General features: G+C 55.0%; 1 protein-coding gene across 1 annotated transcript; it reads left to right on the top strand.

Annotated features, from left to right (window-relative positions):
- Nucleotides 1-8,899: 8,899 nt before the first annotated feature.
- On the top strand, nt 8,900-15,878 carry RCVRN (recoverin). Its single transcript, XM_025864286.2, has 3 exons — nt 8,900-9,464; nt 12,489-12,600; nt 15,560-15,878. The coding sequence occupies exons 1-3, from the start codon at nt 9,084-9,086 to the stop codon at nt 15,673-15,675; spliced, it is 609 nt and encodes a 202-aa protein (XP_025720071.1). The 5' UTR covers nt 8,900-9,083; the 3' UTR covers nt 15,676-15,878.
- Nucleotides 15,879-16,553: the final 675 nt, after the last annotated feature.

Below are 16,553 nucleotides of genomic sequence, written 5' to 3'. Positions count from 1 at the left end.
CTCATGGTCACAGCAGGGTGTCCCCTTCCTGGCAATGTTCTGCCACCCTGGCCTCAGCTCGTCCCGCACATTCCAGAGCCCTGCATGGAGCCCCGCTTGGTGCCGGTACCACCTTCCCCTTTCCCCACTTCCCGATTCCTGGGAAAGCCGGGTCTGAGCATGACGCGGGAGGCATTCAGCACACCGCTCATCATTCCCTCCCTTTATAGAAACACAGCAAACCCGTTCTCCACCATGTCAAACCCTGAGAATCCGCACCAGGGGACTGGAAGATGAAATGACGCCCCCGCCCCCCGAAGGTGGTCACGCGGCCAGCCGGGGGCAGATTTCTAGCCCAGAAGCCACGTCCTGGGAACCCATCCTTCTTAGCTCATCTTTCAAACCTTGATTACTTCTGGCGTACAGGACCCACACGCGCCCTACAAGGGCAGGGTCCTAAGAGCACAACTCCCCGGTCGCTCGGTCTTCATGCTGGGAACTGAGGACTTACGCATCTTGAGTCTTTTGGCACCTCTTTCGCTGAGTCAGAGTTACGTGCTCGCAGTTTAGAATAGAAAGATGCCCAATGTCCTAGAGTAAGCCACGCTCTGTCACTTGTCCTATTGAACCATCTCAACCAAAAAGGTCAGCGTGGAGGATGGATCTGTCCCTGGCAGGGAGGACCACTGCTTCCGGGTCAGGGGTTGTGCCGGGACACCAGTGACTGATTTTAGGATATTACGTCTTGGTTTCTCTATGAAAAATGGGTGCTGGTAGTAATTGCCTTGTGGCTTTAGCGGACTAATTTGTGGGTGATTTTCAAATGTCCAAAGCCAATAGCCTTGTTACTAACACAGATATTTGGAGTGTGAGATGGCTCATCGGTTTTTGTTTTCTCCCTCCCTCCTGAGGGTTCCTGAGTCTTCTGGTCCTCCCCGGGACAGGGGGCGGGGGGCTCTCTTGCCTCTTCCAGGGGAGCCCAAGTTGGCCCAGTGTGGGTTTTCTGAAGTCATTCTTCCCCCTCCCCCCACCCGCACTCCTCAGCTCACTCTCATTAGCTTCTTCACATGCTTTCCCTTTTTCTCCATGCTCCTTCGTTCCTCAAAGAGCTTAGTCAGGGCTGAGCAATGTGCTAAGTTCTGGGGACAAGACAGGGCAGGGGTAAGACCACCGTCTCTTCTGCGTAGACTTAGGTTTTCTCTGGGGTCTTGCAGGTCCTTAACCTTGGCCTTCACATACAAGCACTCTTTGCAGAGTTGTGGTTTCCAGAGATACTCTCTTTCATGCTGGCACAACTGCATTCATTCATTCGTTCACTGAGCAGACACTCGGGACAAGCCAGGCATCGTGCAGGGCACCAGAAATGCAGCCATATGCAAGATACGCGCTCTGTCCTGGTCTTCTCTGTTCTCCATGTAGACAAGAGGCTGTTTAAACCTCTCTGGAGAATGACAGCATGGCACCTCTTCCACATTTAACCGACTCAGAGCCTAACATGAACATGTCATCCTAACATGAACTGCTGTGTAGTAGTTCCCCGCTGGGTGGAAGGTGGACAGCAACAAGGGTATATAATCACCGGGCCCTCAGCGCATGCAGCCCGGATGCAAATCAGACCTCAGAGATTTCTCTTGTTTCTTTTAAATAACTCTCCTCACTTGACAGAGAAGAAGAACGAAGCCCAAGGATGGCCAGTGAGTCCAGGGAGTGAGGATCGGGGTCTGTTAACAGGGCTCCCGCCCTGGGTGAACCAAGTTGAGGCTGAAGTCTAGAACATCCCAAAGCGCCCTCTGGAGTAGTGCTCTATCCGGTTGTTGCTGTTTTATTTTATTCTTGTAAATTCGGTGTTGAAGTTATAAGAGTGTACGGCCGGGCTTATTCAGAGAGTGTCTGGGATGTACCTGGGCACATCCGTTGATCTCTAAGAACAAGTGAGCCCCTTCTACCTGCCCTCCTACAAGACATGGATGCACTTAGTTTTGTCTGTGAAAACCTGATTTTTTTTTGGGGGGGGGGAATCTCCAAGATAAATGGCGTTCAAAATGAGTTGGTTGCCACAGCAACCTCCAGGAAAAGCCACTTATTCCTTCCTTCTATTGCTTTTGATCAGTATTGCAAAGCCTTGGCCAACCAGACCACGGGGCTAGCTGCCCGTGGGACCACCTTGGGCCTTCTTTCTACCCACCCACCCAGCGCCTGTCGGGCCGAGAGGATTTCTGCACCAGGAGGCGCTTCTCACTGGGGCTGGTTAATGACCGAAGCGAACAGGAACAGTGTCCACACTCACAGACCAGGGAGAGAAGGGGGGTGTTTCTCTTCCCTTTGTGAAAACCAATCAATTACTAGATTAGCGGATGGGTACCTAAGAATCTTGGCGAAGCCAAAGTCCCTTCTTGGAAACACTAGCCATAAACTTCAAAGGACGTCAAAGACTGGCTTGTTGAAGTGATTTGACTTCCAGACGCGTTGAAGTGATTTGACTTCCTTCCTTGAGAGGGAGAGTTTAAACAGGATTCTTCAGACCCACTGGTGGTTATGTAGGTAGGGAAAGCACTTCAGGCATGTTAAGTGGGGTACAGATCAGCGTATTCCCCGAATCCTCACAACGCCTCCCAGACCTACCGCCTTGTTTTTTTTTTAAGATTTGTTGAGGTGTTTGACATACCTGTTGGGCTTTATTGACCTGCAGTGAAATGCACCCTTTTGAAGGATAGGGTTCCGTGAATTTCGACAAACCTACAGTCTTATAACCACCACCAAAATCATCATATTTCTATCACTCCTGAAAATTCCCTCCAGCTCCCTTAGAGCCTATCACCCACACCTGCTCCCCATCCCGCCCCCGGCGACCGCCGATGGATCATCGGACCCTATGGTATTGCCTTTTCTAGAATGTCCTATAAGAGGAGCCACTGATGTAGCCATCAAGTCCGACTGCTTTCCCAAGGCTTCGTGCTTGGGGTCACCCACGTGGTGTGCGTCCCTAGCTCGTCCCCACGTCTCGTGGAATCCCGCTCTGTTGCATGGGTGAACCACGCGCTTCCTTGCTTGTGAAATGCGTTGTTTGCCCTGGAGGCTCCTGGCCCAGGGTCCTCAGCTTGTTTGCACGGCTGCTTCCTGTGCCTCCCAAGGCTCCTCCAAGTGCCAGCCTTGCCCACAGTGGTTCTTGGGGGCTCACACTCCTTGTGGTTCATTTCAGGTTTTTGTGCAGAAAGGGGCCGGGGATTGGGGGAGGGGTGCCTCCCACTTCTGCTGCACCCTGAAGCTTGCACCTCAGCTCGTAGATCCACACACTCCTGGGGGGCCCTCGCTTGAGTTCACACAGCCTTTGGCTTCTGAGCATGAGGGGGCATGGAAGGCGAACGGATGAATTGCAGGTGAAGACACAGGGGGCGACCTTGGGCTGGCCATGACCTCTCCCTGGATCTCTGTTGCTCCGTCTGTAGGTTGCAGGTGTACCTTCTGGTCTCCCCAGGCTCCTCTAGCTACTGCACTCCCTCAGCCCCTTCTCATTTTTCGGGGTCTGTACCCGACACCATCATGCTTGACCTGGGCCCCATCGGCACGGGTTGAGCGTGATGGTGTCTGAAATCCTCCTGAGAGGGAGACCCTGGCACTTCTCTTATTTAGACACGAATGGAGCTAAAATCAAGAGTTTCCCAAGCTGTTGAGAATGAGGTAGTTCCTCCTAGGGCCCTGAAGGGAGCACTTATACATCATTACCTTTGGGGTCTCGCCCCCTGATCTTTGATCTCATGTCCTGAGGTCTATTTCCCAGGAGCCAGGCAGGCATGATGGAGACAAGAGCCTCTTCCCGTGAGCTGCTTGGCACTGCTGGAGGCTCGCTCAGCTGGTGGTCACACTGAGCCAAGCCTGTGTCTGCAGCCCCCTGTGGGGGGAGGGGCGGGGGGGCAGACGGTGGCAGAGATGGGACCAAACCCCGCCAGCGCCGGGCAGGCTAGGGGCATGACCCCCAAGGTGATGACTCCGCCAAGCCGTGTCTCGGTGCCCTGCTGTGAGCCCTTGGAGGCAACCGGGCAGCCCTCTGAGCAAACGCAAGATGTTCCTGGGCCGGGCCAGGGGGAGGGCGTGGGCCATGGAGCCCAAGTCTGCAGGACCCCATTCCTCTTGGGCGCATCCGGGTTGAGTTTTGCCAGGGAGGACTCTTGGCCTCTCCCCCCACTCCCCCGCCCCCCGGCTCCTACGGGAGTATTACTTCTGTCTGGCCTTTCCTGAAGGTGAAGGACCCACTGCTGTTGCAGCAGGTCTGGGTGGGAGAATAAGGTGACAGGAACCGATGTTTTGTTCTCTAACCCTTTTGATGCCGGGGCGTGAAAAGGAGCCTTTGTTGGGAGGCGTCTCTGAGGGAGCTGGGTTGGTGATGAGCTTTGGGTCTCTCCCTGTGTGCTGTTCAGGGGACACTGACCCCTTGTGTTGGAGGGACATTTCTAACAGGATTGCAGTGGTGGAGGGCAAAGGGTCTGGGCCCATGGGTGCCGTCATGGGGATGGAGAGGGAAAGCGTTCGGTGCCAGGGCAGGAGTAGTGGACTGGCCCCGCTCTGCCGCCTCGTGTGTCCTGTAACCCGAAGTGAAGTCACATCCCCTCCTGGGACCTCCGTACTCCCTCGTTTGTCAAGCAAGCGGAGACACGCCCTTTCCAGTAGCATCACACGCAGCAGACTGGCCCTTGGGAGCTGTGGCCTCCAGGCAGCCGTGTGGACCCAGGAACAGACATTCGGAGGGACACCAGCCATCCCTTGGTGACAGGGGTCCCAAACTTGCATCTCTTCCCTTTCCTGGGGACTGAGATCATGGTGGGGGGGTGGGGGGGGTGGGGGGGTGGGAGGGGGGGCAGCCCTTTCACAGATGAGCACATCAGCAAACCCTATGACAGTGGGATTTTCTAACAGAATAAACTTGCTTATTTGGTCTGTTTTCTGTAACTTTTGCTAAATACTTTATACATTTTTAATGTTAAAAAAAAGCTGTGTCTCCTGCCAGCATTCTTCATCCCGGTATGAATGTGTTTACGCCGCATTGTATACCTTCCATCCTCTGGCTGCTTAGATCAGTAAATAAAATTGATGTACTATAATTTATAAGTAACACTGTTGAAACTCTGATCCCTATGGAGGCTGTGACCTGCCCTTCCCGCCCCCGTCCCTGACCCCCCCGTAATAGCATTTGTGTGTATTAATGCTAAAGAATTAAATGTTTAAAGGGTTTAAATTTTGAAGGCGTTCGCTATATATAATTGTTCTGCATTATTACAAAGCATTTTTAGGAAGTGAAATGCTCTCTCATCCCCTTCCCCCCCACTTTGGCTCTGTGTGTACACTTAAGATGCTTAGATTCATCCCATGTAAAATAAACTGTCCAGAGACACTGGGTCCTGCTGGATGACCCTCCTTCCTGGAGGGTCTGTCACCCTCTCCTTTGTATAAATGATCTCAGCAGTCCCTCCAGGATCCCAAGGTTGGCGATAATCTTGTGCCTGATGTCTTAGCAGAGGGCACCTGGGTGAGGACCCCCCCCCCACAGATGGGCACCGTGCTGCTGGACCCACGCACCTGGCCCTTCTCGGCCCCCTCCCCTGGCGACTTCTGTCCCTGTGGACAGAAGGGGTTCCTGGCTGTTCTTTCTTCCCCCATCCATCCATCCATCCATCCATCCATCCATCCATCCACCCATTTATCCATTCATTCATGCAATAATTATGGAGCACCTACTATATGCCAGACACCCCTTTAGGTAGTGGGAACACATCGGTGAGTGGAACAGATGAAGAGCCCCACTCTCCTGGAGCTGGCTTTCTAGCAGGGAGAGAGACAACAACAGTCCGCAGAGTAACTAATCCCACGTAGGTGCAGAAGGTGTGAAGTGTTAGGGAGAACGAAGGACTGGGCAGGGTGTGAGGAGGGGTCATTTCAGGGTTGACCCGGGGTTAATTGCAGTATTAAATAGGGCAGGTGGGGGCAGCCTCTTTGGGAAGGTGACATTAAATCAAAGGCAAGGAGACCCCGGGTGGGGGGGTGGGGGGAGCCCAGGAGGTAGCTGGGGGAAGAACGTTCCAGGCAGGAGATGGCCTGGTTATAGGCAGTGGGGGTGGGGGAGGGACGCCTGCTGGCTTGGGGCCAGCAGGGCTGGAACAGAGAGGGATGGTGGGCGGGGGCAGCGGACGCTTGAAGGACTTTCACGCTGGGGGGTCCAAGCCAAGGAGCGTGCGGCCGGACTTTGTGGCCGTAGGGATGTGTACAGGGCTGTTGGGAACAGGGGCGAAAGCAGGGAGGCAAAGAAGCTGGACCGGGAGGGGACGAAGGTGCCTGCAGTATGTGGTCACGGTCACGGGGAATTGGGGGGAAGGGGTCAGGGAAGGCGGCTCCCATGCGATTCTCGACAGATTGGGATGGGGTGTGACAGAGAGGTGCTGAGGGTGATTCCGAGGGTTTCGGTCCAAGCCACCAAAGGGATGGACTGCCATTTCCTGCAATGGGAGGGCCGTGGGGGGGGGGGGGTGCTGTCCCATTCTCTGCCACCCACCCACCCTCTCTGTACCCCCTTTCTCGGCTCAGTGCAGACTGGGGGGCAGGCTCCAGTTCCAGGCCATGGGAGGAAGGGCCATCTTGTCCTTCAGCCCAGAGCAGGGGAAGGTAGGGGAGTCGGGGTGAGTGCTGGGGGCTCCTGGCTTGGAGTGGGCGTGACGGGGCCAGCCTCGGAAGAGAGCGCATCTCTCCGCGGCCAGGCCAGGATGGGGAGTCACAAACTGAGGTCCTCTGCTTGGAGGGCCGGCCTTCTCCCCAGCAGTCTTTGGGTTTTGAGGAGAGTTTATGGCCCTGGCTCAGACTTAACAAATCCATTCACAATACATCATCTCCAACAACTTGTTTGGTTAAGGAGCATAAGCATAAACTCTCCCTCTGATAGAAGATGTTTATGCAGGTTTTCAAACAAACCCCCAGGTCATGACCTTCTCTCAGCAGCATCAACACAGATGCCTGTGGTCCCATCCCAAGGCCCGGCCCCTCCTGGGCACAGCGGCCTGAGGAATGCGGACCTCAAGCACCAGGCTGCTTCCCACCTGGGTCTGGCTCCTTCCTCCTTGCCCTCAGCCAGGGCAGAAGGGCCTGGGGGCCTCTGGCTGCCTCCTGCATTAACCCAGGACGTATCCCCCAGCTCCTTGCCCACCGGCTCTTCCGAGGTCATGGCGAACCCAGCCCCTCACTGACAGCCCGGTTGCTCAGGCCGCCTTGGGAAAGGAGTTGCTGTAATGTAATGAAAAGATCCCAAACGGGGAGCCTGGCCGCCCAGAGCTTTTCTTTTGGCTTTGCTGTTTAGCAGCCATTATGACCCTGGCAGGCTGCACGCCTTTTGGGGCTCCGTGCCTGTAACATTGGCCTCCCCTGATCTGCAGGCTCGGTGTGGACAGGCTTGGCACCAAGAGGCACTTCTCTCTCTCTTTTTTTTTAAGATTATTTATTTATTTAGAGCTTGCAGTGGGGGAGGAGCAGAGGGAGGGAATCTCCAGCAGACTCCACACTGTGTGCGGAGCCTGATGCAGGGCTCAACCCCCCGACCCTGAGATCATGACCTGAGCCGAAACCAAGAGTTGGATGCTTAACCGACTGAACCACCCAGGCGTCCCGCCAGGAGGCACTTCTAATCACCTCCCACACCTGGTTCGGAGACAAGGGGTGAAGCCTCTGGCCTCACTTTCATGAGCTGGGGTGGGTTGGTTGGTTGGTTGGTTGGTTTCTGAGTGTGGTGACTGTTCTATTTCCAACTGCTCTTGAGAACAAACACCTTGCTCCAGGATAGTGAAAGTCTAGGGAAAAAAGAAAGGTCTTCTATTAAGAAATAATATGCTCTCACAAACTGATGGGAAAAAATAGTAAGTACACACACATTCCCCTACCATTAAGGCCTCCTGAGAAATACTCTGGAACCACAGGGGTCAGGACTGAAAAATCTAGAACCACTGGGCCATAATCCTGAATGACCACATTTAAATGGCATTGAACATGGGCAGCCCCTTCCAGTGGGTGGCACAGGCCTTACCACTCCCCGTTGTCCCTGATTCACCTGCTTTGCTCACTCACTCCACCTGCTGGCTCCTGCGGGCAGTTTAGGTTTTGATTTCTGTCCAAGATGAGTAATACCAAAAACTAACGCGTATTTAGCACTGACTGTGTGCCTGGCTCTGTTCGAAGTGCGCTGCACGTATTTACTCAGTTTAGCCTCAAAATAACAATGAGGTAGATGCTATTATTATACCCGTTCACTCAAGGAATATTCACTGAGGGCCCCAACCTGCCGGGCACCCTGTCGGCAATGGAGATGTGGCTGGGAACAAAACAGACAGAATCCCTGCCTTCTCGGAGCTTTTGTTCTGATGTGGACCCGCCAAGCACACGGGGTAATTCAAAGTGAGTCAGAAGGCATACCCACAAGGAAGAAAAATAAAGCGGGCTTTGGGGCGTGCGGATGGTTGGGGGCGGGGGTGTGCTCTTGTAAACAGAGTGGTCAGTCCAGGCCTTGCCACGGAAGGTGAAGGATTAGAAGAATATCCGAGGCAGAGAGAGGTTAAGAAGCACGTCTAGGCTGCAAAGCTGGGATTTTAACCCGGGCTGGCTCCAGAGCCTGGCTTTTAACGACTGCAGTACAGAGCTCAGTGCGAAACGCCACTCCTGCCCTGGGGACCCTTAGAGTTTGGGGGGAAGACAGGCCATGCGCGTCATGGTTCCTGGAGAGCTGGAGGGAGGGACAAGGAGCTGCTGTGAAGGCCAAGGCTTTGGCTCTGCTTCTGACCTACCCTGTCCTCCCAGAAGGCCAAGATGGATTGGCCGCCTGCTGTCAGCTTTTTCTTTTAATCTCAGGGCAAGGGGTGGGGGCGGGGGGGGGGGCGGGTCTGGGAGCCTGCCCCCCCCCATCCCGGCCCCTCCTCCCTCCAAGGACTGGGGTGAACTCGCCACAAATCCTCTAATCCACCAGCACCTCCGAGTCCGTGTCCTGCAGCAGTGCCCGGCCCTCGGCGGCCAGGACAGCGCGTCGCTTGCACCCGCTGGTCCAGCCACCGCGGCCCGGCCGGGCACACACGGCCTCACCCATGGGGAACAGCAAGAGCGGGGCCCTGTCCAAGGAGATCCTGGAGGACCTGCAGCTGAACACCAAGTTCACAGAGGAGAAGCTGTGCTCCTGGTACCAGTCCTTCCTGAAGGAGTGCCCCAGCGGCCGCATCACGCGGCAGGAGTTCCAGAGCATCTACGCCAAGTTCTTCCCCGAGGCCGACCCCAAGGCCTACGCCCAGCATGTGTTCCGCAGCTTCGACGCCAACAGCGACGGCTCGCTGGACTTCAGGGAGTATGTCATCGCCCTGCACATGACCTCGGAGGGCAAGACCAACCAGAAGCTGGAGTGGGCCTTCTCCCTCTACGACGTGGACGGCAACGGGACCATCAGCAAGAACGAAGTGCTGGAGATCGTCACGGTCAGTCTCGGCTGGCCTCCCCATGGCGGGCCTGGGCTCACCCGGGGCCGGGGGCCGGGGTCCTGCGGTGGCTTCTCCTGCTGCCGCCGCAGCCGCCAGGGATTCAGGGGGACACAGCGGGGGCGGGGCTGGCTGGGCGGAGCCGGGGGTCCAGGTGCTGGGGCTCAGGGGCTCCGAGAGCATGGGAGGAGGGGTCTCCAGGACACTGACTTTAATAGAGGCTGGCCACTTCCCTGCAGCTTCCTCTTCCTCCTGAAGAAGAATCTGGGTATTTCCCGTTAATTACCTATTGTTTCCTTCCATCCTTCCTTCTATCTTCATTAAAGTGTCCTTCCAAACCTTCCGGGGCACATATTCAGATTGTTCCACAACTAAAGTATGTAACATGTTTCGAATACTTAGTAGAAAGAGGCCAGCTTTGAGGGACATGAAATGTGGGTTCCAGGCCTCATGGTCTTCATCGCTTGAGGCAGGCCACTTCACCCTCCGGGCGGTGGTGCAGGGCGGGGGGGCGGGGGGGCCCGGCTTTCTCACCCCCCCTGTGCTCTGGACTGAGCCGCCGGCCCCTCGCTGGCCTGCACTTCCAAACCACGCTCTCCTCCCCGCCCACACTGGCCCCTCATCAGATCATTCGTTGTGAAGGTTTTAGGTGTCTTCGGAATAGTTTTATTTATTAAGTAAGGAATTTGTGAAATGTGGAAGCATATGCTGAAGACAATGGAAATTGCCTTTAACTCCATCATCCGGAGGGAGCTACTGTCAGTATATTGGTGTATACCTTCCCGGCCCTTTATCTGTATATATATATTTAAAAATAATTTTGGAACAGTGACATATCAGACCCTTTTTCAGTTACTGTTTCATTATATTTTCCCTATCAAGGTATCTTCTTCAAAACCATTTTGTACAGCTGCTTAGAATTCCGTCTTATGGAAAGACCTTGACGTTATTTAACCAGGGCTATAGTTTTGGACAATTGGGGTGTTTCTATTTTTTTCTTCTGATGTCGTTTGTATTTCACTTGGTATCTTTTCCTGGCATTTTTGAACCCTCCACCCATGTCCTTGCTTTATTCCCCTAATTCTGGCCCTGATAAGAGGGAGAATGTCTTTTGTATTTTATCTCATCTTTTGGTACATTTGTAATCCTGCTTGCGTTTGCTCGGCTCTCCGCCTGATTAGGAGAGACCATAAACCAAGTGGCCAAGCAGGCAGCCTGTGGGCAGCAGACTCAGCCTGGGCCTCCGATTAAGGGCGGGAAGTCACTGGCATCCGGGCACGCTCTCCTGGATTGGCAGGAGACAGGGAGCCCGGGACAGGGAGCACGACCTCAGAACCATCTATAGGATGACAGGCCCTGCAGTGGCCTCCAAGTTGGTGCTCCTTGAGGAAAAGGAAGAGGGAAGGGCATGGGAGGGAGGAGTAGATTTATAGGACCCGTGGCTGAGGCAGTGCAACATGATGCCAGGGCTCTGCAGTTCACTAGATCACATGGTCACTGCCCCGGGGGTCCAAGGTTATAGGTTCTAATCCCAGTACTGCTGCCAACTAGCTACATGGCCTTGGAAAAACCTCTGGGAACCAGGGTGAGGACCGACGGCTCTGACAGTCTGTCCTTGGAGTTAGAAGCCGGGCAGGGCAGGCAGGCAGGCACTCCCAGGGTTTAGCGCTCCAGCTGGGACGTGGTTCCCCTGGTTCAGGACCGAGCCAGGGGTGTTAAGGGAGCAACCCCCCTACACTTGGGTTGCTGGGCACCCCCAGGCTCTGAGTGCTGCCAGCCAAGACTGCTCCCTGGAGCTTCTGGGTTTGCTCCTCTGGCTGTAGCATGATGGGGGAGGGTTCTAATTTCTTCTTCTTCTTTTTTTTTTTTTTAAGATTTTATTTATTTATTTGACAGAGAGAGAGATAGTGAGAGCAGGGACACAAGCAGGGGGAGTGGGAGAGGGAGAAGCAGGCTTCCCGCCGAGCAGGGAGCCCAATGTGGGACTCGATCCCAGGACCCTGGGATCATGACCTGAGCCGAAGGCAGACACTTAACGACTGAGCCACCCAGGCGCCCGAGGGTGCTAATTTCACAGGCATTACCACCCCTGCCTGAGTGTCTGCAAAGTGCTCCCCAACTCCCACGCAACTCGCCTGCCTGCACCCCAGGCTTGCCCCAACGCTGAGTGCGCAGGCAGGCACGGGCTCGGGACCACCATCGGAGTGTCCACTCTGGCCTGGCCAGGCCTGGAGTTACTGAGCTCGTGGGGTCCTCGTAACCCGGAGCTGGGAGAGCACGCGGAGACCCCACCTTGTCCCTCTCCCTTCCCCAGCCCCTAGGATGCCCACCAAGCAGTGTGGTGTGGGGATGAAGGTTCTAGAACCAAACGGCCTGGGTTAGAATCTCTGCTCTTCTGCTTCTAGCCCAGGAGACTTCCAGCAAGCTGGTGTACCTCAGTTTCTTCATCTGTAAAATGGGGCCCACAATACCCACGTCATAAGGTTGCTGTGGAGGTTGCAGGTACAAATACTTAGAGGTGTGGTGTATGTTAAGCGTTCGACAAAGGTTAGCCGTTATTACTGTAGGCGGACCCAGCTGGGCAACCAAGGTACCACATGGACCCCGAAGAAGCCGGTTGATATTCTACGACTTCAGGGCTATAGGGTTCAAAGTAGCAGTTCCCAAAGTGCCACCTTGGGGGCTGCTGTGGGATGATCACCGGAAAGCTTTTTGTTTCTTATTCTCATTTTTTTAATAAAATGAAAGTAATGTGTCTACATGGTCAGGAAATCCAAAAATTCAAATGCAGAAAGGGACAAAAGGCCTGAAAGCTGCCCTCACTCCTTCACCCCGTTCCCTGTCCCTTCTAAGGATCTCAAAAATACAGATGCCCCGACTCCACTCCCCCACACTTTGGTTCAGCAGGGCAGGCTGAGGCCTGGGCATCTGCATTTTAACCTCTGCCACAGGGGACGCCTGGGCCCGGGGGTCATCAGCCCCTGCTGCTCCTTCTGATGGGACCTTCCTCTTTATTTGGTGCAGGCTATTTTCAAAATGATCAGTCCTGAGGATGTGAAGCACCTTCCAGAAGATGAAAACACGCCTGAGAAGCGAGCCGAGAAGATCTGGGGGTTCTTTGGAAAGCAGGATGATGGTGAATTCCTTCCCCTTTCATAGCCTTTGGTTTTATAGTCACGGGCTGTTTCCCAGAGACCCCCGATGAGACTGGTCCTCCGAGGGCCCTTGTCCAGGCAGGACCGGGGACACTTCATCCCAGCATGCGCTGCAGGGCTGTATGAGGGCCTGGGGCACAGGGGAGGGGGGGGGTGAATGGTGAGGGGGTGGTAAGCAGACTGGTCAGCAGGGTCCAGCTCTGCTGCTGATGGGGACCAATGTCACATCCCCTTTGCACCTCCAACCCCATCACCACTTGAGCTCTCTGGGGCAGAGGGAAGCCTCTGAATTCTGGAGTGCTGGTGAAGGAACTTAGCAACTTAGCAACTTAGAACAGCCTTAGCACCCAGGGAAGGAAACGGTCAAAAGTCAAGACAGCAGCTCCTTAGCCGTGTATAAGGCTGGCCTGGCAGGTTAGAAGCGCGGCCAAGCACTTTCTGTTTAAACGGATTGCTCTTTACTTGGGTGCGCTTTACTTGGTTTCAAGAATGCTTTCTGCACAGTGGGACAGAGCAACTTCAGCTCAGTCTACGTCTGAGTTAGCATCGAGTCCCAAAGAAGTGGGATCCCAATTTACCTGCTTTTACTCCAGGGAGTTAGTTTGGGTCCCCCCCTCCAAGAAGCACCACCAGACAGAATTGGATTTAGATTAGATTGGGAGAGATTTTTTTTCCACTATGTTCTTTTTTTTAAAAATTTTATTATGTTAGTCACCATATAACACATCATTAGTTTTTGATGCGGTGATCCACGATTCATTGTTTTCATATAACACCCAGTGCTCCATGCAGTACGTGCCCTCCTTAATACCCATCACAGGGCTAAGACGGGCCTGGGAGGGAAAACAGGGAGGGAGCTGGAGGAGGCTGGGAATACCCAGACTGCCGAGCAGGTAAGGCCCTGTGCACAGAGAGGCAAGGACAGGAGACTTGAGGCCTTAGTACCACCGTTTTTTGGGGAAAGCTTTGGCAAATCCCCCTGGGGGCATTCTCAAGCCCCCCTTCTTCCAGGCCGGCCAGTCTCAGTCTGCTGCACTGCTCCCTCCGTCTTGGGCTGGGAGCAGCCCGTGGAGACATGGTCTCTCACTGAAACCAGCGATAGATTCCAGAACAGGGCAGCTGGTCTGCTGTGGCATGATGCTCATGGCCAAGGCAGGGAGGGTACGGTAGAGGGGGGTGGTGTCGGGCAGGGGGGGGCAGGCGGGGCAGGCTGCAAGCTCACGTGGCCATGGGGGCCCGGAGGGTGAAGGGAGAGAAGCGGAAAGGAGCCCTACGACGTAGCAGGGACTGGCCAGTCGTGGTCTGGGGACATCTGGTCTGGTGGTTTCCAGCTGGTTGCTGCCATGTGGGAGATACCCAGCCCACTGGGGCCTCATCATCTGATTCTCTAAAAGGGAGGCGGGCATGGGAGATTTTGAACATCTGAAGTGTCTCACTTGAGGACCTACAGTAGGACCACTGTAGGTTCACTAGATCACATGGTCACTGCCCCGGGGGTCAGTGACCCCCGAGCGCCTCTGCGGGGCCAGCACTGTCTCCTTTTGTAATCTTTTGTAATCGTGGATCACCGCATCAAAAACTAATGATGTATTATATGGTGACTAACATAATAAAATTTAAAAAAAAAAAGAACATAGTGAAAAAAAAATCTCTCCCAGGCCTAAGCAGGACGTTACAGAAGGGCAGGTGCAGATGGCCCTGGCCCCACTAACCTGCAGTCCAGGAAGAAGACTCAGAAGCAAGGAGTGGGCCAGAAGCAGGGGGAGGCAGGCAAGATCTGGGCATAATATTTAAGGAGGCACTCATTCTCAGCTGCTAGCCCTGTGCTCGCACCACCCTGAAAGTGAGCGCCTCCTTGAACTTTGCTGGGTAGATATAGTAGTCCCAACCCTGACGTCACCTCCCCCTTGAGGACCTTCCCCTCCTCCTCCAGGGCACACAGTGGTACCTCCCCCACTGGCTCTTTAACCCAGGTCTGGCAGGTGCCGAGTCCCCTGTTCTACTTGCTAACCTGAAAACCGACCCATGGGAAGGTCATAGCTTCGGCCGGTGGGCAGGCGGTGGTATGTGGGGGCTGCCGTTTTCAGAGGGTCCCTCTGCAGACAGTGCCTCACTCCACAACTGGGCTCCGACCGTGGGCATTTCAAGCTCTGTGTGAGGCTGATAGGGCAGCTGGGACTTTAAAACCCAAATTTTACTGCCCAGACCTGTGCCTAAGCCAGGAGGGATTAAGGATGTCCAAGTGGAAATCCAGGTTGGTTCAGCCAAGCTGTGTTGAGCCCCCTCTACGTGCAGGTACTGTGAGCCTCAGCATAAGCAGAAAGGAGCACCTGTCTTTTTCCAGAGTTATTTAGACATGCGACTGTCTTCCCCATCAGACCAAGAGCTTCCTGGGGCAAGGGCTTTCTCTCCCTCCTTCCTGGGCCACCCCCTGTGGTGGCCTCAGCTCCCTGCACAGTGGCTCTGGGACAGAGGAGTTGTCAGCCCGCGAGCTAGGAGGGAGGCAGAGAGACGGGTCCACAAGCCAGGCTCTCCCTGGCACCACGCTGGACCCCTCACTTTTCAGTCCCTACTCCCTGGGTGGAGCGACAGAGATTCTGTTTGCTCTGCTCCGTCCCCCAGAAGCTCCCCCAGAACTCCAAGCTTGGGCGCTAGGGTAATAGTCAAAATATTTAAGAACCAGCAGGGCAGAGGCACTGACCAATCAGAAGAGGCCCTCACAGGGCCCGTCATTAACCCTCTGGCTGCTGGTTCACAGGGAGGTCCAGGGGTCCCGGGAAGGAGCTGGGTATGGGGGCGGGGGAGGTATCCTCCGGGATGGCACCGAGACTCAGTGATTTCATAACAGATACCTCCCCACGGGGCATGCTGGCCAGCGTTAGCCTCGCCGCCGCTTGAAACAGCCGATCCTGACTGCGGCCTTTTTCCCCCCATGCACAGATAAACTCACAGAGGAAGAGTTCATCGAGGGGACCCTGGCCAATAAGGAAATTCTGCGACTGATCCAATTTGAGCCTCAAAAAGTGAAGGAAAAACTGAAGGAAAGGAAACCCTAATGTCCACCCACTGCTCGGCCCTGCCCCCTCTCCTCCCCAGGCACAGAAACCCATGGGGTGAGCATGCGCATATGCCCCAGGGGCCAAGGGGGCTTCCTTGGCCTTATCGGCCCTTCCGTTCTACCTGCCACCTCCTCTCCCCTGCCCGAGGCCCATGCCTCCATGATAATCCCAGGATTAGGTCACCAGAGTCCTCAATATCACCCCCCCGCCCCCCCCCCCAGTAAGCTCCTTTGTGGGTTGCTGGGTAAGCAGGTTCCAATAAATGCGAGAGGGGCTGGGCGCCCCGCTGACCGGTCGTTCTTGAACTGGAAAAGGAAATGTTTTCTGTTGGCTCAGCCTCAGAGACAAGGACGAATTGCCCCTGCAGTCATGGGCCAGGGTGCTGGGACCGTGGTGGAGATTGGAGGCTGCATGGGGTGGTGGGGGGGGGCACTGTAGACCTAGAAGAAACCATTCCAGGCCGTGAGGTGACCCTGGAGACATGTCGAGCGCTGCGGGAGGGGCTGGCTCCTCCAGAGGGTCAGGGAAGGTGTTGCCAGATAGACACATTTAAATTAAGGCCCAGTGGACTGCGGGTGGGGGACGGGAGGTGGGTTGGGGGGCAGGGCAGGAAGCTCGGTGTCCCAGAGGGCAGCCCACACAGGGACCCTGAAGCAGAAATGAACATACCAAGTTCCAGGGTAGGAGAAGGCCAGTGTAGCCAGAGAGCCCAGGGAGGAGCCCAGGAGGAGGGAGAACCAGTTGTGAGTTATACCTAAAGGTAGGCAGGGACCAGACCACACCAGCCTTTTCTGCAGCCCGTGGAAAGACGGGGGTTCGCAGTGGGGGTAGTGGGTACCGTTGTGGGGTTTGAAGTAGGAGGGACTTATGTTTGT

The sequence above is a fragment of the Callorhinus ursinus genome, unplaced genomic scaffold, assembly GCF_003265705.2.
Source record: "Callorhinus ursinus isolate GAN/ISIS: 27379988/994484 unplaced genomic scaffold, GSC_fseal_2.0 scaffold43, whole genome shotgun sequence".
Lineage (NCBI taxonomy): Eukaryota > Metazoa > Chordata > Mammalia > Carnivora > Otariidae > Callorhinus > Callorhinus ursinus.
Note: the sequence above shows the minus strand (reverse complement) of the source record. Positions and strands in the feature narration are given on the sequence as shown.